The sequence below is a fragment of the Sphaerodactylus townsendi genome, linkage group LG08 (genome assembly GCF_021028975.2).
Source record: "Sphaerodactylus townsendi isolate TG3544 linkage group LG08, MPM_Stown_v2.3, whole genome shotgun sequence".
NCBI classification, from domain to species: domain Eukaryota; kingdom Metazoa; phylum Chordata; class Lepidosauria; order Squamata; family Sphaerodactylidae; genus Sphaerodactylus; species Sphaerodactylus townsendi.
In genome coordinates, this window is record NC_059432.1 from 36,311,227 (window position 1) to 36,336,460 (window position 25,234).

The 25,234-nt window shown below is 44.7% G+C and overlaps 1 protein-coding gene across 6 annotated transcripts in view; it reads right to left on the minus strand.

The window, feature by feature from the left end:
• Positions 1-2,398: 2,398 nt before the first annotated feature.
• EXOC6 (exocyst complex component 6) overlaps positions 2,399-25,234 on the minus strand; it is a 116,519-nt gene continuing 93,683 nt past the window's right edge. For all 6 annotated transcript variants that reach the window (XM_048505974.1, XM_048505973.1, XM_048505975.1 and 3 more), the window contains 3 exons: positions 4,386-4,498; positions 3,947-3,958; positions 2,399-3,358 (listed from right to left, as the gene is read on the minus strand). In XM_048505974.1, coding sequence (XP_048361931.1) covers positions 3,223-3,358; positions 3,947-3,958; positions 4,386-4,498 — 261 coding nt within the window. In that variant the 3' untranslated portion in view covers positions 2,399-3,222. The remainder of the gene's footprint in view (positions 3,359-3,946; positions 3,959-4,385; positions 4,499-25,234) is intronic.

Below are 25,234 nucleotides of genomic sequence, written 5' to 3' on the forward strand. Positions count from 1 at the left end.
TCGAGTCACCGACGCTGCCTTGGGGTTTTTTCCCCGGTCCTTTTGTCCCACACCCCTATTATTCCGGCGTCAGCGGTTTATGGATCGAAATGGGCGGGCTGGAAGCGCTGGAGCAGCTCGGAGAAACGGGGAGAGATCGCCAGTTTTGGTCCGTAACCCTACGAAGTCCCATTGCCTTCGCTGGGCTTGCTCGCCTACAGGTGTGCGCAGAATTGCAGCCTTGGAGCGAGAGAAAACTTGGCTGTCCTCCCCTTGGCCAAGATGAGGACTTTAAGCGACCCCCAAAGGCAGCAGAAGAGGGGAGGGCAGGATCCAGCGGGGAAGCCCCCAACTCTAGGGGGGAGGGCAACCCCTACCGTCTTGGGGTTCCCTCCTAAACAGCCGAACAGCCTTCAAGTGGCCAAAGATTCTGCCGGCACTAAACTGTTGCTGGTTCCTCAAGCGCCCCCCCCCCCCGGCTCCCTCAGGCCCCCCGAGTTCCTCGAGCGCAGCGCCCCCACCCCCACGGCGCAGCTGGCGCTCCCCTCCCGCGCTTCCCCAAGAGGTTCTGCGGGATGTGCCTTGAGCAACAGGGCCAACCCGAGCAAGCCCCAGGTGGTGCGGGGGGCCAACGGACTGAGCCCGGCTGAGCCGTCTAAGTGGCCTCGCCTGGCCCGAAAGGGAGAGTAGAATCGCAGCCTCCGACGGGGGAAGCCCTGAGCCGCTTCCACAGCCGAGGCCGCGTCACTATGCCGGGTTGAACAACGTGAAGCCGGTTGATGTGTTCGGAGGGCCGTCGAGTCACAGCAGACTTCGGGAGGGGTTTCAAGGCAAGAGGCGTTCAGAGGTGGTTTGCCCTTTCCCGACGGAGCCTGCTAGTCTTGGGGGCGGCGGGGGGGGGGGGTGTCACATCCAAGTACTAACCAGGCCCGACTCCGCTTCTCTTCTGCGATCTGACTGGATCAGCTTTGGTTGTGTCTTTAGCGGAACGGCCTGAATTCCGACCTCGCCCACCTGCCCTCCCGATGCCTGTTTCTAGGAGAGTTTCCGGGCCTGGGGGGTCCGCGGGCGTTTCTGTAACTGCGGGCCATTGTCAAAGGACATGCGGCTTGGGGTGGGGGGAGAGAAATAGCGGGGATCTTCGCCCGGCCAAAACATGCGGCACCCTTTTTGCCCCCAGCAGGAGCAGCAGGAGCAGCAGCGTCGGCTTTTCGCTCCGTCTTCCATATTTTCTCTCTTCTCGACAGTCCAACCGAGTGTCACCCACCCACCCACCCCGTCCCTCCGTTTTCCTCTCTGGTTGCGCCCCTGCCGCGGCGCGCTTGTTGGGGCTGCGGTTTGCAAGGGCCAGGGGGACTTCCTTTCCACAGGCCTGACTGCGGAGCACAGTGGGGGGGGGGGCGGGTTTGCCCAGCAGCCTGCCCCGACCCTGGGCTTTGGTCAAGAGAGCCTCGCTGAAGCTGGGCGGGAAGGGGGTGCCAAGGTCCTCCTGTCCCGCCCTTTCCCGCTGAGTTCCGAGTCGGTCCTTCCCTGCCCAGATTCTGCCCCCCCGGCCCCCTCCTCCTTGCCACAGAATCGGCAGCTGGCAAAGGTCCCTGCCCTAAAGCCAAAGGCCAGGCACCCTTTGCCCAGTCTCTGCTCAGGGAAGAACAGCCCCAATTAGAGAAAGCCCCATTCTTTGGACGATCTCCCCTAGCGAGGGAAGGGGAGGAGGTTGAAAATGGCCCTGGACTAATCCCTGGCTGAGTGGCACCTTTTGGGGTCCTTCGACTCAGGCATGCCAGGCTCATCCATTGCCGCCTCCTGGAAACTGGCAGCAGCGCAGGAAGAGGCAGGTGCCCAGGGCAAAGCCCTTGCTGTGTTTGCTCCTCGCTGCTGGTGGCCCTCATGGGCAGTGCCCCACAAAAAGCACCCCGGAAGCTTCAGTAGGGGGCCTGCCCAGATCCAAATCCAACCCCTTTTTGGAAGGTTGGCTGTTTTGGCATAGATTCAGGTCCCAGGTTTAAACGCCCAGTAGTTTGGGCAAGGGGAAAGACCTCTCTGCTGAAAAGTGGCTGCCAGTCAGAGCAGAGAGAGTTTGCAAGGGGGAGGGTCAGAGTCTGACTGGCAGCTTCACAGAAGGGCCAACTTATGCCAAGTCAGCAAATGTCACCATGGGCGCATCTAGAGGGGCCGGCAGACCTGAGGCTCCTAATAAGCACCGAGGGGCCCCTCAAGCTGAGCCTGGAGGCTTCAATTGTCCCAACTTCTTTCTGGGACCTCCAGGGGTCTCCCCGTAGAAAGGCCGCTTCACCTGGACCCCCAAGAAGGCAACAGAGGGGAAGGGCTCCTGGCATTCCCGCTCCCATTTCTGGCCACTGCAGCCTCAGGCCGGTGGTCCGTAGAGCCCCCCTCCAGACAGAGAGACACAAAGACAGGCTCTGGGTTTATATTACTGTATTTGGGACCGTCAAATAACTTAATACACAGAGCAAAGAGGGGGGAGAAATGTACATTCTTCTCTACAAGTCCCGAAGTTCATTTGGTTTCTCCTTATCATACATTCGCTTGTGTTTAGGACAGCAAAGGATGCTCCGGACAGAAATCGGCATTGAGGGAAAGGAAGGGATCTAGCGCGCTATTAACACCCACCGGGACACTCACACATCACATGGGCCTCTCATCCCTGATGCTGCCCCAGAGGAGGAGGAGGAGGACGAAGATCAAGGGTGTGGGGGGCAAGGGAAGAAGAGTCTAGAAAAATCCAGTGGTTCGGACAATACCAAGGCCGGTGCGGGGTTCAGGTAGTTTCAGGGGCACTACAAAAGGAACAGCCCCCCCTCCCACCCACCGCCTACAAAAAGAAGAGACCCGGCATAGAAAACCCTCTCAGATCCCCCGACGGCCAGTCGCGTACAAATCCTACAGGAGGGGCAAAAGAGCTCGAACCCGGTTTAGAAAAGAGGACGTCAAGCAGAAACCAGCAACTGGGGCGTATGGGGTGCGGGGCGCGATCTTATTCAAGTCCTTTCGAAGTGGAGCAGGGGACCCCACCCCCCCCCACCCCCGAAAATCAACCTCGGTGCGTTGCCCGAAGGCGTCTGTACAAGCCAGCGGCGGGCTCGGGCCCCTGGGCGCCTCTGCGCCCCGCCCCCCCAGGCTCCCCCAGCGGCGATGCGGCCCGGCCGGGTCTTGCCGGCACTGGCGAAGCGGCCGAGGGGCGAGCAGTGCCTTCGTGGTGGGGCGGCCCCTTCGGCGGGCGGCTCAGGGGTGCTGCTGGGCCATGCCGTTCACCAGGCCGCGCAGCTGCCTCACCACCGTCTCGATCAGCTTCTGCTTGTCGCGGTCGTTCTTGCGGAACTGGGCGAAGATGTTGTTCTTCTTGCTCAAGTCCTTCATCCTGCGGGGACAGAAGAAGGGGCGGGCGGGAGGAGCCGTCAGGGCGGCCAGTCCCCACCGGCACGGAGCCCCCCGCCGCAGCTCCAAGGCGGCGGGGCTGCATTTGGGGGTGGGGGTGATGGAGTCACTCGTTAACCCCCCCCCCCCACACACACACACACACACAGACACAGACACACACATCATCATCCTAAAGCCCTAAAGCAAGAATTTAGGGCCAGCCCAAAGTCACAATCCCCCGAGAAGCTGCGGAAGGGCCTCCAAAGAGCCGAAATCGAAATCCAGGCTGCGAGTGCAAGCGGACCCCCGGCCGCCCCCCAGCAAAGGCCGTCGGGATGAATGGAGACGGGCCGCCCACCTCCTCGGGACAACAGGTGGGGGTGCAGCGCCAGTGCCGCTCGTGGCCTCGCCAGTCCCGGGCCCCCAGCGTCCCCGCGGTCACTTCGCGAGGGCTCGGGCCGGCTGGGACTTCCACTTCCCGCGAAAGGACGGGACCCCGACCCTCTTGGGGGTGGGGGTGTGCCCGAAGTGACCCAAGCGAGAGGGGAGGAGCCCCCCCCCCCAACCCCGGCGAAAGCAGCAGACTTACCCTTTGTGGACTCTGCGGAGGAGCGAGCGGGCGGAGGCAAAGAGGGGAGAAGGAGCCACAGTTAGAGAGCGGAGCCGCCTTCCCTTCGCCCCCCAGCCAGAGGCCCTCTCGGAGCAGCAGCAAAGAGGCCCTCCCCCTGCGCAAGAGCACCAGGACAGCCAAGAGGCCAGCAGCCCCCCCACCCCCACCCCGCGCAGCCACTCGGGCCCAAGGGCGACGGGCAGCCGGATCCTCCCTGCAGGGTCTCGGGGGTCCCCTGCCCAGAGAAGAGCCCCACATGCGAGGCCGCCACGAGGGCTGCCGGGCCCGGAGCGGAGGCGGAGGGGAAAGGCCGGAAAGTCGGCAGGCGCCGGGACCGCGGCCGAAGAGCGGCTCGGCTGGGGGCAGGAAGCGCCCGGGCGGGCAGCGGCCGCAGGATCGGGGCCCGAGGCTGACTTACTTCTCGAGGAGAGCGAGGGCGGTGCTGGGGTTGACGCGCAGGTACTTCGAGGCCGGCTGCCCGTAGTCCGCCAGGTAGGTCGACCAGTCCCACACCATGAAGAGATCCAGGAGCTGCAGCCGGGACAAAAGCACACGTGAAACGGCCGCCCCGACAGCCCGACGCGGGGCCACCCCGCTCAAGGCCCGGCTCCGAGGCGGCGGGGACGCCTGCACGGGGGTGGGCGGGGGGGGGGGAGAGTTGGCCCTGGAAGGAGAAAAGATGCCTTGGCGAAGTCTCCGGGACCGACGCGCGCCTCCCTTGAGGGGACCTTTCTAGTGCCCCCCCCCCGCCCCCAGCAAGCCATGAAATGCTGGATGTGGCCCCGCCAAGGCCCACTTCCATTCCAGCCTTCCTTTAGGAAGGAACCCCATGGGGCGGTGGGACCCCACATTTTACTCCGGGTCCCCCCCCCCGCTCCTTCGGGACCCCAGCGGGGCCTGAAACTTTCCAGCGGTGGGTGCCCGCACTCCCCGGCCCCGGCCCCCCCCCCCCCCCCCGCCCGCGCTGCTGTCAAATCCCTGGTAATCTTTTAAAAGCCGGTGTGACTCTCGCAGGGAAGCGGCGGCCCCCTCGGCTCCAATGGGAAGCCCTAATCCCCTCTAAGCCCCTTAAAGCCCACTTCCGAGCCGCGCTTCGCCTCGCCGAGGGCCCAGCCCTTCTTGGCCTGCCACCGGTCTCGGATCGGATTCCCCCCCCCCGCCCCTCCCCTCCAAGATGAGGGCGGCTGTGCAGAGCAGGCTGGTTCGACTCCTGGGAAGGGGCCTTCTCGTTAAACAGCCCGAGCTGGGCGCTCGCCAACCACACTGCCCTGAAAGCGGGTAGGGTCTCCCCGCAGCCCCCAGCCCCCACTATTGACAGTGGCAGCCAGATTTGAGAAGTTCCACTCTTCACACACCCAAGGAGGCGACTGGATTTTTTTTTTGTGCAGCCCTCCCAAGTAGAGCCTGGCTGGAAGCGGGATCTTCCTCCCAATCCCAGCCACTTCCCAAGCCAGCTGGGTGGGGGCCAGTCCCTTCCAAGGGCTTACTCCCGATCAAGGGAAGCTTATGCCGGAATCAGCCTCTGCTAATCTTTGTGGTGCCAAAGGCCTCCCTGCCTGGTTCTGCGGAACCCACCTGTAATGCCCCCCCCCACCAGTTCCTGTTTAGGGATCACCTTTCCCAAGACTGAGACTGTTCCGCCCATCTTTCATCTAAATCCTCCTCGCCTGCTTTTGATAGGTGGCTGGCTTCACATTTAGCCCAGTTTAAAACACACATGCAACCATAAGACATTGTAACAACATTGGGGAAAAATAAAATAATTATGCATATCATGGAAAGGTCACGTTTGAGCCTTGGCCTCTTAGTTTTGAGAAACCACACATCCTATGCACATTCTTTGAATCCACATTCCCCCCTCCCACTTTTCACAACTGATGCCTTAGAAGATGTGGGCTCCCCCCCCCCCCCCCCCCCACACACCTACATTCATCTCGCTAACTGAAGTTTGCATTATGTACATTCACAGAGACCAGTTTCCAGAAAATATGGTTTAGGCTCCACCTGTAAGAACACGCTCAGCCCTCACAATCACCCACATCTTTAATTCCACATGGAAGGTTATCCATTCCCTTTATTCCTTCCTCTTTCTAGTACACACAAACTGTCAAGCAATTGGACAGTATCTTCAAGAAATAAAATGCCAAAAACCCCAGAATCAAGGTGATAAAAAATACCATGGGAAGGTGAATGGAACAAAGCCTCTCCTGAAGGATGCCTTTGCCCACCCCTCTGAACTATCTGCACCCCGTCTTCATTCGAGGGTTCACCCCGTCTTCATTCGAGGGTTCGAGGGTGGGCGGTGTACGAAATCCAATAAATAAATTCCCTACCATCCCTTCTGGAATGAGCCACGCTCCAAAGTGGGGTCCCCTGCACTCCCCTAGCATGTGGACACTGACTTTTCCCTTAAAGGGAGGGACATATGTTTCAATAATAGAAGCAGAACAGCTTCAAGAATGACAACACAGGAGGAGGAAGCAGATACTCAAAATCAGCAGTGCAAAATCTGATATAACATTTCCCCACCTTATTTCTTCTAGCCCCTACCCAACTCCTAAAACAGAAATCCTACCCTTTTCGTTCCTTATTGTAAGTGTTCTGAATCCTTGGATTTTACTTAAGGACCTGCAGCACACTAGTGGGAACCCAGATAATCCCTGCTTCCTTTTCCAGGAGTGTTCAGTGCATGGACCTGAAGTGCCCCAGTCGCCTCTGCTCAGCGGGGCTGAGGCAAGTAGTGTGACTACCGCACAGGCGCTTTCCCAGCTCCAATAATCTTTGTCTCTGTTTGTGCCTCAGAAGCAACTTATATGGGGATCAAGGGGGTTTACGTTCAAACAACATCCTTAAGATCCAGCCGTTAGTTTTAAATGCTGGCACCGCATTTTCTTGTTTCAAAGAACTTGAAACAAGACAGGCAAAAGTGTGTGTGTGTTTTAAAGGTGTCCTGAAAAAAAACAGCCACTGATTGCTGGTGTCTCAAAGCCTGTTGAACAAATGTGCTTGTGTTAATCAGTGAGCACAGTTTTGTTTTAAGCAGCAAGAGGAAAGCAAAACTAGAGTAGCATTTAATAAGGTGGAGGGAGCGTCTTTTTAAAACCGAAAGAAAAAGAAACTCTACATTATTTTCTGTTTGTATTTTCCCAAAAGGACACCTTCAAAAATGTATTTATGATAACACTATCTGTTGCCACTATGAATACTTCGCTTCATCACAAGTACTTAGTCGCAAAAACAAATACTAAGCTTTGGAAAGTTTGTGATGTATTCTCTGCTAGCACAGAGAATCCTCCTGTATGCCAAATATCTAGGTTAGCTGGTTTGATACCAGACAATAATATGCATAAAATTGAGGGTGGGGGTGGGGTGTGTGTTAATAAAAAGAGACCTATCAAAATGGTTTCCAGATCATGGACTTCTCACATTTCCAGATCATGGACTTCTCACATCTTGCCACTGAATTTGCAAGTCTTTTTTATACTACTGTAAAATTCTCTACAAGTCAAATCAATTTCCTTTTAGTAGTATTTCCAAACTTAATTCATTACTTTTCAACAGGCATACGACCCCCACCCCTCAGCAACATTACTCCATGGAGCTTTAAACAGGGTAATTTCCTTATTTGTGCAGATGCTGATACTGTAATCCTAAACAGTTATACCTGTGCCAACTCATTGACTTCAATGGACTTAGAAGAGTACAACTCTGCTTAGACTCCACTGTTAGTGAGCTAGCTTCTAGTGTATACAAAACACAAGTAAGCCAACAGATAGAGATCAAAGAATGAAATCACACAATTAAAGCCACCCTCCTGAACAGCTTCACTGAAAAATCAATGAGAAAACAAAAGTTACTTCAACATAAAACTCCCCACACATGGTGTTATTTCTAATATGTAATATCTTCTAAATCTCACAATCTTTAAGACAATAAGGTCACAAAATAAAATTCATCTATTTTCTAACATGGGTTGATGGTTAACGTATTAGATTTTCTTTATTGCTTATCCTTCTGTCAAGATCAAATCATTGTAATGAAAAAACTTCATTACGGCAGAATATTTGTTCCCATTTATGTAAAACACCAGGGGACTCAGATCAAATTAATACTGCTGCACTGTGAGTTAAAAGGAAGGTATGAGAAAGGATTTAACATTTTTCACATTATGTGGCCAAAAGACAAATGCTCTACATAAAAACATTATCCATAACACACACCAGATACACACCATCTGGCAAGGAGCGTCCATTTTTTTAAACCTCCCCCACCTATAAAGGGTTCCCTAATTTGTTTTGATATTAGCTAGATTAATGACCTCGGAAACAGAGGCTCACTCCAATAAGCTCCCCTTTGGACAGTGTAGCAAACTTGCATTTAATAACGCACAGATCGGATACCAACTGCTTAAGAAATGTTTAGAGTAATCACATTGTCCCTTTCCCCCCAAGCACATTTGGTCCCAGTGTAAAGTTGGGATAAAGAAAAGAAACAATGCTCTCCAGTCATTTGAAGGACTGAATCACTCCAGACTAGAGCAGCCAGCATCATTCATGTGATAACAACTCACAATGCGACCGTAACCACCATGTATTTTTGCAGTAGAGAAATATACAAGGGTCTTTTTCATCTTTACACAAGTGTATCGAACAGACGCCTATTTATAGTGAACATTTCTAAGTAACCAAAATTAGGGAAGCGCCTGTGTAGTCAGTCCTGCTCAATTCACCACCTGAAAAAAATTAAATGGAACTCTCCATGGTTACATTTTAAGCAAAAGGTAGCATAAGCACTGTAACGTGGCCCAGTTTATTCCACTTCCTCTTTGTACTTACTCTCTTTCCCTTTCTTGCTCCCCATAACTATATCCAGTAACTCGGGAAACTACTGGCAATCCAGGGGCATGCTATCACATAAATCTGACCCACTACCCTTAGGATATTCTTGAAGACAGCAGCAAACACAGGGAATAGCTGGAAGCTGCTTACAGGGAATAGCTGGAAGCTTATCTTGATACTGAACCTCCAATATATCATGAGCTACACAAAGTCACAATAAAGCTCCCCACTCCTAGCAGCTCCACTATTTTCCAGTGGGGTTCACTTTTTTGTCACATTTTTTATAATCCAAAAATGAGTGGAACAGACAAGGAACACAGAGCACTGAGAGATAACACAAAAAATAAACAGAAATACTTCTTACTTTAAAAAAGTCTTTGTCAAAGAATGCAGCAATCTGTACACACTATAGGGTCTGCAACCTGTGGCTCTCCAGATGTTCATGGACTACAAATCCCATCAGCCCCTGACAGCATGGCCAATTGGCCAATTGGCTGGCAGAGGCTGATGGGATTTGCAGTCCACGAACATCCGGAGAGCCACAGGTTGCAGACCCTATAGTGTGTACAGATTGCTGCATTCTTCAAATGTGCACCTGTTAATTTACTTCTTCTGTGTCTGACAGTTATGGGAAAAGGTAAGTTCTGCCCCTTTCCATTGTGAGATAAGCTTCCAACACACTTTCACAAAAGTTTTTGGTGTCATAAGTAAACTAGCAAATTGCCTTTTTTAAAGAAAAACAAGAAAGTTTTTACACACAAACACGAGAGAACGAGAACGAGAGAACATATAAAATTAAGCACTTTATATTCCAACAGTTATACATATTATACATGAATTAGTCACAACTGTTGCAAGCCAAGGCAGCTGCAGCCTACGGGATGCGAGCAGAATATGAGGACAGGCAAAAGGGCAAAGTGTGACTGTAGGCCTTCTCCAATTCCACACTCAGTTGAATGGCAACACAGCAGTCTCATTAATTCTAGAAAGTTTCTTTTGCTGAACGCTACAGAAGCCAATTTTACGTGCTGCAGAGAACTAAAGCATACAAGCAAATTACATAAGCCATCCAATTATAACTTCCCTCTCCCCTCCTGAGAGCAGGTTCAGGGGTTACGTTGGGATAACTCTCTCTGAGGGTGGAGCAGCTCAGATAGGGAACTAGACCAGACGACGAAGACCCAGCTCTGCAGTGTTCTTTGACCCACATACAGCTGCAGTTATGAGCTTGGTGCGCTTGGAGAGTTGGCCTATTGTGAAGGATTTTCTTAAACTGGCTAATGCTGATTGGACTAGACCATTTGCGGCGCTTTCTGCTACAAAGAAGCTGGAGAACAGCTATTAGTCCAGGACCAAACTTCCCAATGTATGCACCAGTTCCCTCTCTTGTTGGAAAAAGGCTGAGGAGTTGGTGCATGCTGGGAGTTGTAGTCCCTAACAGCTATAGGGTTAAGCCAGATTAGTACCCCTTCCTGTTTCATCATCTTTCTGCCCAGTCTACCCTTCACTCCAGCTGTTAGGACCCTGTGAGACCTTGGCGAAGTTCCACGCAGGAGCCTGTGAAGACTGTGTTGTTCCACCGGGCCTTTGGAGTGCCACCACAGCCAGCTGATATGGTGTCCCCTCCTTGCTCCTAACATTCCTGGCACTGGTACATCAGAGCCCTCATATTGAGGGGCCTCGCCGCCCCCCCCTCTTTTGGGGTGTGGTTGAAATTGAGGGTGGGACGCCTTGTTTAAAATGTGTTGAATTATTAACTGCTGGTTTTATGTATTTTAAGACGTTTTATTGATGGAGCCTGTGTATTGTGTACTGGATTCGCTCCTGTTTAATGCTTCATGTTTTATATTATGTTGTTCACCGCCTGGTGCCCTTTGGGGATCGGGCGGTATAGAAATTGAAATAATAAATAAATAAATAAATAAATAAATAAATAAATAAATATGCTCTTATGCTGTGGGAAGGCAAAAGCTGCACACGTTTTTGCAACTGTGCTCTGGTCATTCAAATCACCTTGGTTCCGTTTTGCACCAAGCAGTTGTGCCGTCAATGCAAGCAATAGGCTAGTTTGAAGGCCAGGTAAGCAGGCATCAGCTCCAACAAATTTTAGAAGCTGATTCCAGAAGTATCACATGATCAGAATCATATCTATGAAGCACTTTTCCACAACTATTTTTTCACGTTAATAGATTCCAACTTCCATTCATACATTCGAGGTCATAGACTCAAGCCCATGAAAGCCTGTGCTTCAATAAATCTGTTGATCTTGAAAGGCACCATAAGCCTGTTTTGGTTTTGCAGCAACAGACAAGTACCACTACCTACTGACACTCCTAAAAAAGGGTTTTGATACTTTTCATCATTGTTCATGCAGACATTAAAAGCCCTTCCTGATTGCAATATGAGATTTCAAAGACAGATACTGCACTTTATTTTTATTTATTTTATTTATTAATTAGATTTTTATATGGGGCAGCCATATTTTCTTTGCACATAAGTTCTTAACACAAGAGCAAGAGAAATCAGTTGTACTCACACTTCTTGAAATATTAAACAATGTCTTAATGGATTAGCTACTAAAATTGTCATATTGCTACCATCTCAGCTACTAAAATTGTCATATTGCTACCATCTCACAAGATCTAAAGCCTTAACAGAAAAATAATCGTTTTAAAATATAGGTCAAAGTTATATTACAAGACTAAATATTAAAATAATTAACTGAAGTGTAGCTCTCTGACAGACACTGGAGCAATCCAGCAACATTGTCTCTGTGGAGATTAGGGCATCATGGATGACCTCAACGTTTTATAATCATGTTATATAAAAGCTCAGTTCAGAAAATTGGAGGGAAGACATGTCTATTCATTTCCTGGACAGGATGCTTTGAATAATTCCATCCTGGGTAACTTCCACTGAAGTATCTATCAAGCCGAACTGCAACTCCACACTGGAGTTAGTACTCTCATTGTGTGGGGTCAATGGGACTTTGTGCAGCTATGTCTCTGGGTAGGCCCAGATTATAGGATACAGACATTCAGAAGAATCTGACAGAAAGTCAACCATTCATTTCGGTGAAACAAATTAGATCCCTATTTAATGAACGGCTTTGCTCATTTGGGTAAGACTTCTCTGCCCCAATGGCCGATGTGGGAGATATGTTAAAACAGATAACAAATAATAAGAAAAAATATGTAAAGTATGTTTTGCACTGTGCCTGAATGAATTGTTAGTATTAGCAATTCAAATTGTCAAGGAGTTCCTACACTATTTGTTTACTAGGTCTCTGTTCTCCAAGATTGGGGATAACAAGATTATGACTCTTATTTTAACGAGAATATCTTTTTTTATGCTACCAAAAATTGATAATCCATTAGGGAAGAAGGGATACTAAAGCATCTTAAAAGTTGCAAATAGAAGTGAGATGGTATTTTAATTGTTAGAAGCCTATTAGATAAGATGTCTGGGAAACTGTACGTTTGTTTGGCTAGGGACAATATATCCTTTAAACAATCCACTCATTTGGATAAAGAAGGTTAAATGTACAGTTAGACATATTTATATTTATTTATTGTACATTAATATTGAAAGGTATGCAATTACTAAAATACAAAATGACGTAACTGTTGTAGACTTTTCTAATCTGTCTTGAGATACCATTATGATTCATAATGCATCAGAACTAACACAGTTGAACATGTTCATTTCTACTGAAACAGAAGAGGGGTGTAATCCTAGGAGATTTAAATCCTGTAATTAATATAAAGGTGGAACAAGAAAAGAATTTGAGGGCAAGTCCAATCGTAAGGCAGTTGCTTCTGCCAAAAATGTACATCAGCTAAGACAATTACAATTGTTTACAAGGAGGGAAGAGCTTCAACTTTGGTTTAGTAGCTTCCCAAACTGTGGCACATGCAGGAGGGGGAGCTGAAGCCAGCCGGCCCTTGTTGCTCTCTGTGGTTCCCTACTTTGATTTCTCCATATTACTAAGTGCTGGAATAGGGGCAGTATGACATATTGATTTCACAATAAAGCAGAGTTGGCAGAACAAAATGACTAGCCTTAACTGCAAACCCAGGCACAATTACAATGCATCCCTAAGTGTGCATAATTTTTAAATGATCATTTTTTCATATGTGGCAAAAAGTGATCTGCCAACAAAACATCCCCAAGAGATCACAACATCACTGCTATTTCAAACAAAGTGCAACCTCTCAAGGGGAAAAACCCTACAGCAATTAACAGGTAAGAAAAATTTAAGTATTCATGTTTTCATACCACCTTACTCGTTCAAAATGGCAACTCAAGTTCACAGAGCCAGACAAAACTGTAATTCATCTCGGCATTTTGTAGGACAACATTCAAGTCGAGGGGCACCTTAAAGACCAACAACATTTTACAGGGTACACACTTTCATGAGTTAAAGCTTATTTTGTCAGATATTTTATAGTCAGGGAAATTTTGATAGTTGTCAAGAAGCTATTGGACTTGGAAGTCATTCAGCTACTATGGATTAATGTGGGGTACCCACCAGAAATTATCAGAATTTTGTGCCCGTGACAGTGGCCGTTTCCGCACAGCCAAAAAACAGCACCCTAGGGATGGAAACACCCTCCCTGGGGTGCTGTTCACACAGGAGGTGCTGCTGCATCACAGCAGTGCCGTCCTCGCCCCCCCCCCCAAGCGGCGCAACAATGCCGCTTTCAAACCTCGCTCAGGGGGCGAGGGTTTTTGAATACGTCAGCTTCCACCCGTTGCCGAGTGAACAGCAGTGGGTGGAAGCTGGCATATTCCCTGTGCCACTCCCAAACAGCTTCTTACCTTCTCCTGGCTTCAGTCACTCCGAGGAGGCCAGGGGACACGCCTCCTGGCCTCCGTCCAGCCTCCTGAGGTGCATGAGAGCGTGCCCCCTGGCCTCCTCAGAGCGACAGAAGCCAGGATAAGGTAAGAAGCCATTTTGGGGGCTGTGCGGCTGCGTGGCGCCTGCTCCATTAGCTGCACAGCCCGTGGGGCCGTTCGTGCAAATGGCCCCAGGGCTTGCATTGGCATGAATCATGCTGATGCAGCCCTGCAAATCTGGCTGTGCGGAAACAGCCAGTATCTAACAAAACAGGCAATTAGAAAAGAGAGCCAACAAAGCACGAGAACAAACAATATCATAGTAATCATACAGTGCTGGATCAAAGATGCTCAAAAGACATGGGATCCAAGCACCATGGCTTCTTAGGGATGGAAGTTTTTATATATCTAATTTTTTCAGCTAAATATGAAAGGCACATTAAAAATGAGACTCAGATATGTAGGAGGTAATTGAAGTATGCTGTCCATTTCAAATTAACATTGCAAAACAAGCAAAAATATGCTGCAAAAACCAAATAGAGGGCTAGAATAAAACTGAACTACACATATTGTTTGATGACGCATGCTAGATAAGTATCTTCCCTCCAGTACTGAAGATTTCATATTCTTAACATCTATTTAAAAAAAAATTCTGGATCTCAGTACCTCTAAATTTAGTCAGGTAACACTCATAGCCAGAATTCTGCTAGAAAAGGTTCAAGTCTAGAAGAGCAACTGGTTTCACCTGTTTGTATATTTAATTCTCTGGAATAGTTTGGCAGCAGCAGCTAGATTCTTTGCCTGTCCAATTAAACCAAGACAAATTGTTCTACTGAACACTGTTACAGGTTTGCTGAAATCATGAATTTTAGACAATCCTGCATTTGGATTTGTGCATCCAACAGAGCTTCATAAAGTTGTCATTGTTTACCTGTTCCACTTCAATGAAAGGTTTAGGCTCAGATATTAACAGCTGCCTCAAATTTTCTGCTGGATAAGGGGGCTTGCATAGTAATGAGGAAAGACAACAAAGATATTGAGGTTATTATACAAAAGCTTAAGAGACTCTCAGTCTCCTGATTGCTGCACTACACAAAACCAAGGGGAAAAGCACGTCCAAATCATTTTAAAGGATGGTTGAATCCAGAAGTCTTCTTTACCTCTCTGTTATTTTATGCAACTCCGATGTCCATAGGCTCTGAAGGGTACAATTCTGTTTAGGATTACACTGTTAATTTGGTACTGTTTAAGGAAAGTCCTCCTCACAAGAGGGTGAAAAATGCAGATTCAATTGAAGTTGTTGCAAGTTCAGGTATGGAAAGAAAATATATATATATATATATATATATATATATATATATATATATATATATATATATATATATATATATATATATATATATATATATATATATATATATATATATATATATATATATATATATATATATATATATATATATATATATATATATATATAAAGCATGCAAATCCTCAAATTGCAGCATACAACTCATGCAAATTTGATTATCATACACTTTCTACCATTATAAAATCAAGCAAGAATTTTAATGGAGGAAACCTGAATCCTTTTAACAGATTTTTTTATATATATATAAATTTTTATATATTTATTTTTTTATATATTTTATATATATATATATATATATATATATAAAAAGCATGCAAATCAAATTGCAGCATACAACTCATGCAAATTTGATTATCATACACTTTCTACCATTATAAAATCAAGCAAGAATTTTAATGGAGGAAACCTGAATCCTTTTAACAGATTTTTTTAAAGGATAGAGAAGAAGCATCATGGAAGGAAAACAGAAGGGATATTGTGAAATAAATATACACTTTAAAATTTGTATTAAAGTGTTTTTATTCTGCTTTTCCACCATAAAGGCACTCAGTGCAGCTACCAAAATCAACAATCTGAAACAATAAAAAGAGTGATATCTTATTAGAACAAATCCAGATACAAAACCCAAAATAATTAAAAGATGTGGTTGGCCTTGATTCATACATTAAACACCTAATGCATCCATGAGAATGAAAATTTGGTATGCTTCAAAATCTCTTGCAGGGCATTTTATTTTTTCTATTCAATTTTCCAGAGAAAGTGATGTGTCAAGAAGTTTTGCTTTATGGCTTGGAAAAAGAATTAATCCTAAAGCGCCCTTCCACCCCACAACAAACTGGTCACAATACTGTAACTAACACATAATTACATTTGTAATATAAAATACAGATTTTGCCTCCTTAATGCCCTCGTCCAAGATCCCTTCTATTACTTTGTTAAGCAGAAGCAGATCAAGAGCAGCAGACTTGTCATATCAAGGGCAAAAGGAAGAAAAATTTCAGTGTACACAAGCAGTACACAAATACATGTGAACATTGTGAAAGGAAAATATATGTAATTTACTAAATCAAGAATGATTCGTGTTTAAAACAAATCATTAAATACCACAGTCTATTTCAGCTGCAGTCAGATTTCTGATCCACTCTTCAAGAGTATTCACATCTCTGCAGATTACAGAACAAAAACTACTGCAGGGAAATTATATTTTGAGTTAACTATACTTAACTTACTACAAAGTGTATTCTAGGACAGAATGCAGCCTCAGGGCGACTTCCAAGAACATACAATTAGGAGCAAGCTGTCAGTTAGGTATATTTGTATTTTCTAAGTGCAGTTCCATAATCCATAGGTACAGCAATCTTCTGGAAAATTAGGTGGGAACTTCAGAAATGTTACAGTTTCACACACAATGTGATAGGCTTTCTTCATTGTAAAATTGTAAAATGATGCCCAGAGATATATCTCTGTTTAAAAAAGCTATCAGTACTTCACTCCCAAAACATTTATCCCATGTCATTCTTTTAAGACAGAAAGGATTCCAGTCCTTATTAAAAGAATATCTAACAAGCTACCTGATGGAGAAAAAATAATACAATGTACCTGACTTCATATTTCAAAAGGCGGCAAAGCGCAAAGCTCAGAATGAGTGTTAAAATAAACTGCCATTTTAAAACTTCTGCTTGCTTCTAACATACAAATTCCTGAGAATCTATTTATTGTATCTGTTTCCCAGTAAGGAGTTAATTCCTGCCATTTGGAGCCTCAAGGAGCTAAGACAGCAGCCAGCCCAGTATCAAAAGAACAAAAGAAGATGTGGGAAGACACTTGCGCCAGGAATTCCTGCAGCTGACCCCACATTACATGCCCCACATCTGGAACCCAATTCAACCCTTCAAATAACCAACTCAGCAATTTTGCTGCAAGATAAAAAGGGGCATTAGCCGCCCACTCTGAATAACCTTTGTGCTTCAGTATTTCCCTTCCTGACACTTGGTTCTTTTAATCTCACTTTGAAAAATGTGTGTGTGTTCTATGTATATGAGTCTGATTTAGATGATCCATTAGTTATTGTTGCCATTGCGAATTTGAACTAACTTGCCCATTATTCTTCAGATGCAGGTCATCTGAGAGCCAGTGCGGCATAGTGGTTCATCAGATTAGGATTTGGCAGCCCAAGACTAAAATTCCCACTTTGCCATGAAAAATCTACTGAGCAACCATGGGCCATTTACTCCTTCTCAGCCTGTTGTGAGGATGAAAAGGAGAAGGAACGAATGTTGTAAACCCAATGTGGAAGGTAAATCAATTCTGCAGAACCTGTAAGATCAAAATGTTCCACCAAACCTACACCTGAAGCCATTAGGTCCAAATTATGTTATACTGGCTCCCGATACTACTACCTCTCCTTTCTTGCCTACAGACTTTAAACTGGAGTGAGAATTGGTCTGATATGTGGGTGATGAGTTACTAAATAGTCAACTGAGAATTATGATAGTCAACTGAGAATTATGATGTATTGAATGTTTTTAGTGTGTTTTAATTATTGATTTATTTATATGGTGTTTTGATATGTAATTTAAACATGTGCGTTTGCTGCCCTGAGCCCGGACTTGGCTGGGGAGTGTGGGATACTAAATGAAAAATTTAAAAAAGGGTGGGGGGTCTCATTGAGAAGAAAAAATGATACATAAATGAACAATAAATTGAATAAACAAGGAGTAACGTCTATATAAGTAGCTATATTCAATGAGATGTTACTGGCTGCATTTCTCTGGTGGATTAAAGATCTATGTGCATTCCACTGCATGTGTAGCTGCTCCCCAGAGGAAGAAGTGCCCCCCAGTTGGTGGGGAAAACAAACCATGGCAGAAAGACTTGGGGCTGATTAAAGATCAAACACCCAACTTACTGAATCAGTTTTTTTTAAAAAAGGACATATAGAAGCCAAAAAGATACCTGCAGATCAATTCCAGTTAAGAGAACCGACAAGTGGGTTTGGAGTGCATACAGAAAATACTCACGTGTATGAACGTTAGCTAGAAATGTGCCATGTAGTGTTGTTTAACACGTATGTACGCTGCAATTTTTTAAAACACTTATCTTGCTTGGTCTTAACAAAAGGTATTACCCAGCTTTTGTTTTTGGCTATTTACACAACTTTCCTAGAACCCAAAATTGTACCGTATGCTAAACAGCTTATTAACCTGTAATCAACCAGATACTCCTAGCCCTGACTGTATGTGTAATTACCTTTTGTCAAGTACAATTTGCCTGATAAACATGTCAGAACACTTGCTGCTTAGTCTGTTTCAACAGGTAAATGCTGCCTTTCCACAGCCTTGGGGCATAATTAAGGGAGGGAAACACACACACAAACACACACAGAAGCTGATTCACTGAGGCAGGAGTTCACAGCATGCAACCTGCCAAGCCCTATTTCACGGCTCGCCATGCCTGCCTGAGTCTTCTTGAGTTCCAGCCTGCTGTGACAGGGCAAGGATGGCAAACTCTGAAGAACCTTTGATTGTGGACTGCCACATGAACTTCAGGGAGGGACAGGCCGAGGCCTGTACTTCCTATTTTCAAAGGAGAACGGTGGTCTACAAATTTGAGTTCAGTAGCACCTTAACGGACCAGTAACATTTTCCAGGGTATAAACTTTCATGAGTCGAGCAAACTAACCTAGTAGGAATCCCTTTAAAAGAGCCATTAGGAATGATAGCAGGAGAAAATCAAATAGAAATTCTTACCAGTCTGGCACTCTGATGCTAAACATAGTTACGTTTTTACCACATTAATTTAATCTGTGCCAGTTAATTGGAAGTAATTCCCTGTCACTTGATGCATGCTTCAAACATTTCTGGGGCACTGAAGAAATATTGATATGAGGTAAACATTCATTATGTGTGTGTGTGTGAAAGGGTAACTACAGTGCATTAAGGGATAGTTAATCCATCCAAAAATTGATTTGGATAGCTCAAGCTAGCCTGATCTCACGGCTTTCAGAAACTATGCAGAGTCAACAGCCCTGGTCAGTATTTGGAAGGAAGACCACCAAAGAATACCAGGGTCATGATGCAGAGGCAGGCAATGGCAAACTGCCTCCAAGCCTCTCGCACCTTGAAAACCCCGAAAAAGAAAAAACATACTAAGCAACCTTGAGTATGTGTATGTATATGAGCATCACTGTGATCCAATGCACATTGTAGGAAGTAAAAGCCGATGGAATAGATGGGGCTTTATTTTCCAGTAAACATGCTTAGGGTAAGCATGCTATTTTCTTTGACAGGTAACTAGGACTCTTCCAAACTGATTTTGGCTGCATCCCAACAAAGCCTGTAAAGTGTATTGCCCTTCACTATGGGGAGTGCGAAAAGAAATCCCTACCTGACCTCCGGATAACCCAAACAGGAGATTAGCCCATTTCCAAGCAAAGTAAGTTGTCACACTGTTAGGCCAATTGCTTCCATTGACATTTTGCATAAACATCTTAGGAAGGGTGATCAGAAAGGACTGTTATGCCATTAACTTTTTTTTTACTCCCTTCTTTCTTTCATTCATTCTTCCTAATACCTAAGCTTTACAGAATAAAGGCCTTTCTGAATTAGGGATAACAAAAGGGTCAAAGGGTCACAAACATTCTTTTAAGTAGGTACAAATCTAAAAAAGTTTAAATTCATTGGAAAGTGCAAATTAGAACTTTTCAGTACAAAACTCTGTGCGTACCCATAGATTGCTGAAAGAACCCATCAATTCAGCTTACTCTAACTTGGATGACATGAATACTTATGTCAAAAACTTTAAGTTATCGTAGACTGCATTTTTATTATTTACTTTCAAATATTCAAAACCATTCACCTCTCCAACGTAACATACATACCCCTACAAAACCGTAGATTCACGGTTCTCTTAATCACTTTAAACAGATAAATTGACATATTCAAAGTCTCATGAAATATTACCCTAAGCACATATTGTTGTTTTTTTTAAAAAAGAAACCCCACATACAGTATTTTAAATAAACTCAAATCTTCTGGAGATAGCATAAAAGAATAACCTTGAACAAATCTTCTCTTACTTACACAGCACACATGTTCTGCATACAAATATGTTATAATTTTGTTAGTTTTATTTTGGCTTTGAACAGAGATGTACGCAATCTCTTTTAATGGTATGAAAGCCACCTGCTGAGAACTGCCTATTACTGCCAATGACTTCTTTGAAATTCAGATGTAATTTCTAATTAAAGCATTTAAAAGGAGCCATGATATTTCCTGATTAGTAACTGCTGCTGAGTTTATGACGGTGTAAACTGTACTGTTCAACTTCTATAATTTTATGTACAAGTGTGTCAATATAAAATAATGCCACAATGATGACTAGCACTTCTTATTTCAATGAAGAATATCTCTGTTTCAAATGTAGAATATTTCAGAGCTGTTACCAAACCCATTCATAAACAAATCTCTACCTCAAACACTGCCCAAGCAAATACTCCAAAATTCAGTCAATACAAGGGAAAAAACCTCCTTTTGCTACTCAGCACCAAAGTAAAATAGATCAAAGCCAAACTACAAAAATGGCAGTCTTTAAACTGCCTTCTGGACCGTGCATTTAAGCTTTTAAATTGTGTGATTAAACATCTAAAATTATATTTTAAACTGCACTTTGCACTGTAAATCAGCTGAAGGCTAATCTGCCTTTCCATTCTGCATGATGAAGCATTTGTGAATTTCAAAAGCATATTCCTTTGCCAACAGAAAGTGATCTAGTAGACACCGGCCCCTGCCTCATACACATCTGTTTTCCTTCTCTTATTCCACAGTGCTACAGGGACTGTCCCTACCATGCATTACACTAACAGTCGGGCGTGAGAACCATGTTCAAGGTTTGGACCTAGAGAAGGACAAACATCAAGAAAAACAGGTTCTGACTAACAACAATATGCAGGCACACTATTGAGGTCAATATTAAGAAGGAGTTTTGTTTAAAGGAGAATTATATTCAAAGGTGATGAAAAGCAGTTTGCTTGGAGCAGCAGATTCTGGAAAGGGTTTTGTTTTTTACTGTCCCTAGCCAAAGTTTCAGAGATTTTCCAAACAATACTAAGCAAAGGCTTAGGGTCCTTTTCCCCCCTTGCATGATCCTCATGTAAGTCTGTTATAGCACGTTATCTGGCCTACAGAAGATGAGATACCAGCTCCTGGCACATGTGCTGAACAGCAGCAATGCCAGACTATTTTGGTTAGCACCCAGAGCTGGTTCTCTGCCCACGAGGAACCCTGAGGCGCTGGTGGGGCAGCTAGTGCTGGAAAGAAGAGAGAAGATGGAAGGCTTGGCATATACCTATCATTGTCCTTTGGACTCATGCAGCTGCCAGGTGGATCCTAGGAAAACCCTTGAGGCGTGGCTGCTCTCTGGAACTGTGCTTGCTCATAATGTATCTGCCCAAGTACAACACTCCTCTCTTCATCAACTTTGGTTTATTGGCACAGCAACATCTTCAGTACCTTTTTCTCCTTTTTTTGTACTTGAGCCAAGAAGGCTGCACATCCCATTAGTGGTGAAAGAAAATGCTGCGCTAAGGAAGAACTTTCTTTGCAACAAAACTTTATTTTTTGTGACTCTTTCTTAACTAAAAGGAGCTCTTTTAAACCGAGCTATTACACACCGTAAGTAAAAATACAACTTTTTAATTTATTCGAAAGAGTTATGAATTGTTGAGAAAGAAGCATGCAGTCTTTTAAAAGCTAAGAAAGGTGAATAGATCCATGACTTGGCAAAGCATGTTGTGTGTATGTCCCTTCACTGTTTATAAAAGGTACTGCTTGAAGGACTCCCACATCTGAATAAAAATACAGTCCAATCCATAGGGCTCCAACATGGCGCTGCTGTCATGCCACCGTGCTGCCTCCAGAGAGCTTACAGGTGGCATGGGGAGGCAGCAAACTTCAGGAAGTCCCAAGCTGCATGAAAGCTCTCCATAGGGTAAAATGGATTTATATCACCATTTCAGGAGGCATAAGTCCGAGGCCTGCCCTGGGGGCATTACTGGCTCAAAAGCCTGGTGGAACGTCCCTAGCTCCTTTCCCAGCTATGCTGGCACACAGTTCTGCAAAACCGCAGACTCTTCAGGGTTGGGTGCCGTGGAGCTCCGGCCGCCTGCCCATCTCCCCATTTGCCCTCCCCATCAGAGAAAGTACCGCTTATGCCAGTGGGGTTGGCAAACATGCTGGTGCAGCCCCACACTGACTCCACAAGCTGATTCCCATCCCCACCCCAGACAAGACTGCCCTTCAATATTTTAATTTTTAAAAAAACTAAGGACCACAATAAAATGGGCATTGAGGAGACACTGTATCATCTCATGACTTCACAGATCACATAAACTAGCTAACATTTCTACATGTTCCATAGTAGGTTCACAATTACAAATAGAATCATTCAATAAGGGTGGGAGAGTGCGACAGAAAGGGAATGCGACATATTATGATAGCTCTAGTGCTGATGTTCTCATTCTGATGTTCTCATTCAAAAAGTGTACAGAGGTGAGGGAAAGTGAGAAAGTGGTTTTGACTTTTGCCTTCCAGCACTCTTTAGGTACAGAAGTTGATTTTCAAATGCTAAAGGTTCTCCCAAATAAAGATGATTTACAATACTTACAAATTGTTCCAATACATTAAACATGCCCAAAACGTATCATATTATTTACAGCTAAAATTTATTCTGAGGTATGTGTTTTCAAAATGACAGTTCATCAGGTTTTTGTTACTGATGTCAAAAGAACTGAACTCCTGAAAACTGTTCGAAACATATGTGAGGAGAACTTCATTAACATGGATTTTATTTTTAATACTGTTGAGAAATGCTGTTGAGAAAGCCAAATTTGAAGGGAAAAAAACTATTCAAACTTTTACTCATGCATTATGTTTGAACAAAAATGTTTCCTTTTAAGACACCTACATCTGTTTCAAATTGGCATCCCTATGTGAAGATATTAGCTGTCGCTATAATGGGGATATAATCTCTCACACATTTGTAAGTGTGTATAAATATGTAAACTCTGGGGTTATGACAGCTGAACCACAGGGAATGACTGTTTTGCTCAGGACAAGCCAAAAGTTATTTGGGTTCATTTTAATCTTTCACAACCTAAACTCTCTCAGAGGGCAAGCTGTTTTTCTCAAAACTGGACCCTGAGGTAAATTCTTAGCGATGCCTGGTCTTGTTACATTCATGAGTAACCCCATATATATATTAGGACTTCAAATGAATTTAGGACTACATATGGGGCGGGGAGGGGGCAGATGTATGCTGATGGGAAGTGAGTATACAAGACTCCTGGCTCTGCGAGAACAATCGGGATAAGGTTTCAATCCCATATTTTTCAAGTCCAGCATTAAAAAGTTTTAAAGAAATGGTCTAAACAGTAGTGAGGATGGTAAGATTAGACACAGAACGCATCATTTATACCTTAGAAATTCTGAATATAGACACAAAGAAATTGAGTTTCACTGTAGGGCCTACTTTCTCATAATTAAAGAGTAAACAGGAACACTGGCAAATGAACCGTCTTTTTGCGTTTACAGCTTGAAAAGAAGCCGTTTGGCAGACACTCAAGTCTCCAAAGGGCAAGGGTTCTGGCCAAGTTGTTCCTGCATAGCCCGTTTACCCTGAACACAGAGTCCTTTTAGACAAAACGACAAACAACAGCAGAGGTAAAAGTTGGGTGGATTAGAAGTTGTACATCATTCAGATTGCTAGGTTAGGTCATTCGCCATTTTTTTTTCAAAATTTGCAAGGGAAGGAGGACACGGAGGTTACACAAGCAAGCCACAAGCATATTTTATCGTCTGTTTGTCCAAGAACATCCCACAAAACTGTCCAAAGAAATATGCAGCCACAAGTTACATCTCTAATTTTTGGTTCTCAATTTAGTTTATGTTAAACTGAGAAGTGCATTTATAAAAAAAATTATAAACACCATTTAAATGCTTTAGTATGTTTAATCAATTCTTCTTTTGAAATTTTAATAGAAATTGGGTTTTTTACTACAGTTATGGAAGAGATGCTGTTTACCTTTGTGCCAGAACTCCAAATGTACTTCATGCTTAATTCACATCACTAAAAGGAAACAGAAAACATCTACACTGACAGAATATTCTGCAACATTTAGAAATGGTAAATTCTACTTTTGGCGAAGTTTCTTAATATAGAGATTCAGGTCTATCCAAGTCTATTTTTATACACTGTATATAAGCCCTACTCCAAACATGTAACAATTCAGTTTCCTTGGATGAAGTTAGTTCATTTTGATCTGATTCATTTATTCACTGTGCAAAAAGATTCTTTTTTCTATGTAACTGTTCCTATGTATATATCAATTTATGAACAAAATTATTTACTAGGATGTTATGGGTTTTCCGGGTTGCAGGGTCGTGTCCCAGTAGTATTTTCTCCTGACATTTCGCCTGCATCCTAGTGATTCCAGCCGTGAAAGCCTTTGACAAAATTATTTACATTTGAAAATATAGAAACTGTATAGTATTTTCGAAAATAAGAGAATACTTCTTGTGGATATCGTTTTACAGGAAACTAAGAGCTATGGCAGTGTTTGAGTGAAGGCAGGTGTAACAGGGTCCCTTATATTCAAGGGCGAGGGAGAGATATTATCCCATCGTTGCCACCAAATGTAACAGGGTTTGATGCTCAGACTCCCTTTCTGGAGTCTGCCTCACTCCAACTCTCCCCAGAGGAAAAAAAATAAAGCCCCTGACAAAAATGGAGGGAAACTCTGTGAGAAAGTTTTGGCTTTTACACAGCCAGACACCACCCTATGTAGACACACAGGAAAATAGACTGGAACTCTTTGGTAACGTGAAACAGAATTTGTAACGTTTATTTGGCTAGAAATGAAGGCTTCTCAGTAGACTTGAGAGGTTTTAAACGCTTGTTGGTTACAGAAAGTAAAACTTATTTCCTGAGAGGTTATTCAGTCAGTTACATTAAAGTTTTCTGTTTGGTCACACGCAGGTGGCCACTATACTCCTTCTCTTAAAGAGGTTCTGGTTCTCAAGCTTTATCATACACACGGGCCGTTTCTGCACGGAGGCGGAAGCGGCTAGGTCGGCGCATTTTGCGCCGACCCGACAACACTGGGGACGGTCCTGGGAAGAGCTGGGATGCCGGCGCCGCGGAGCGCTGGCGCCCGGGCGACCC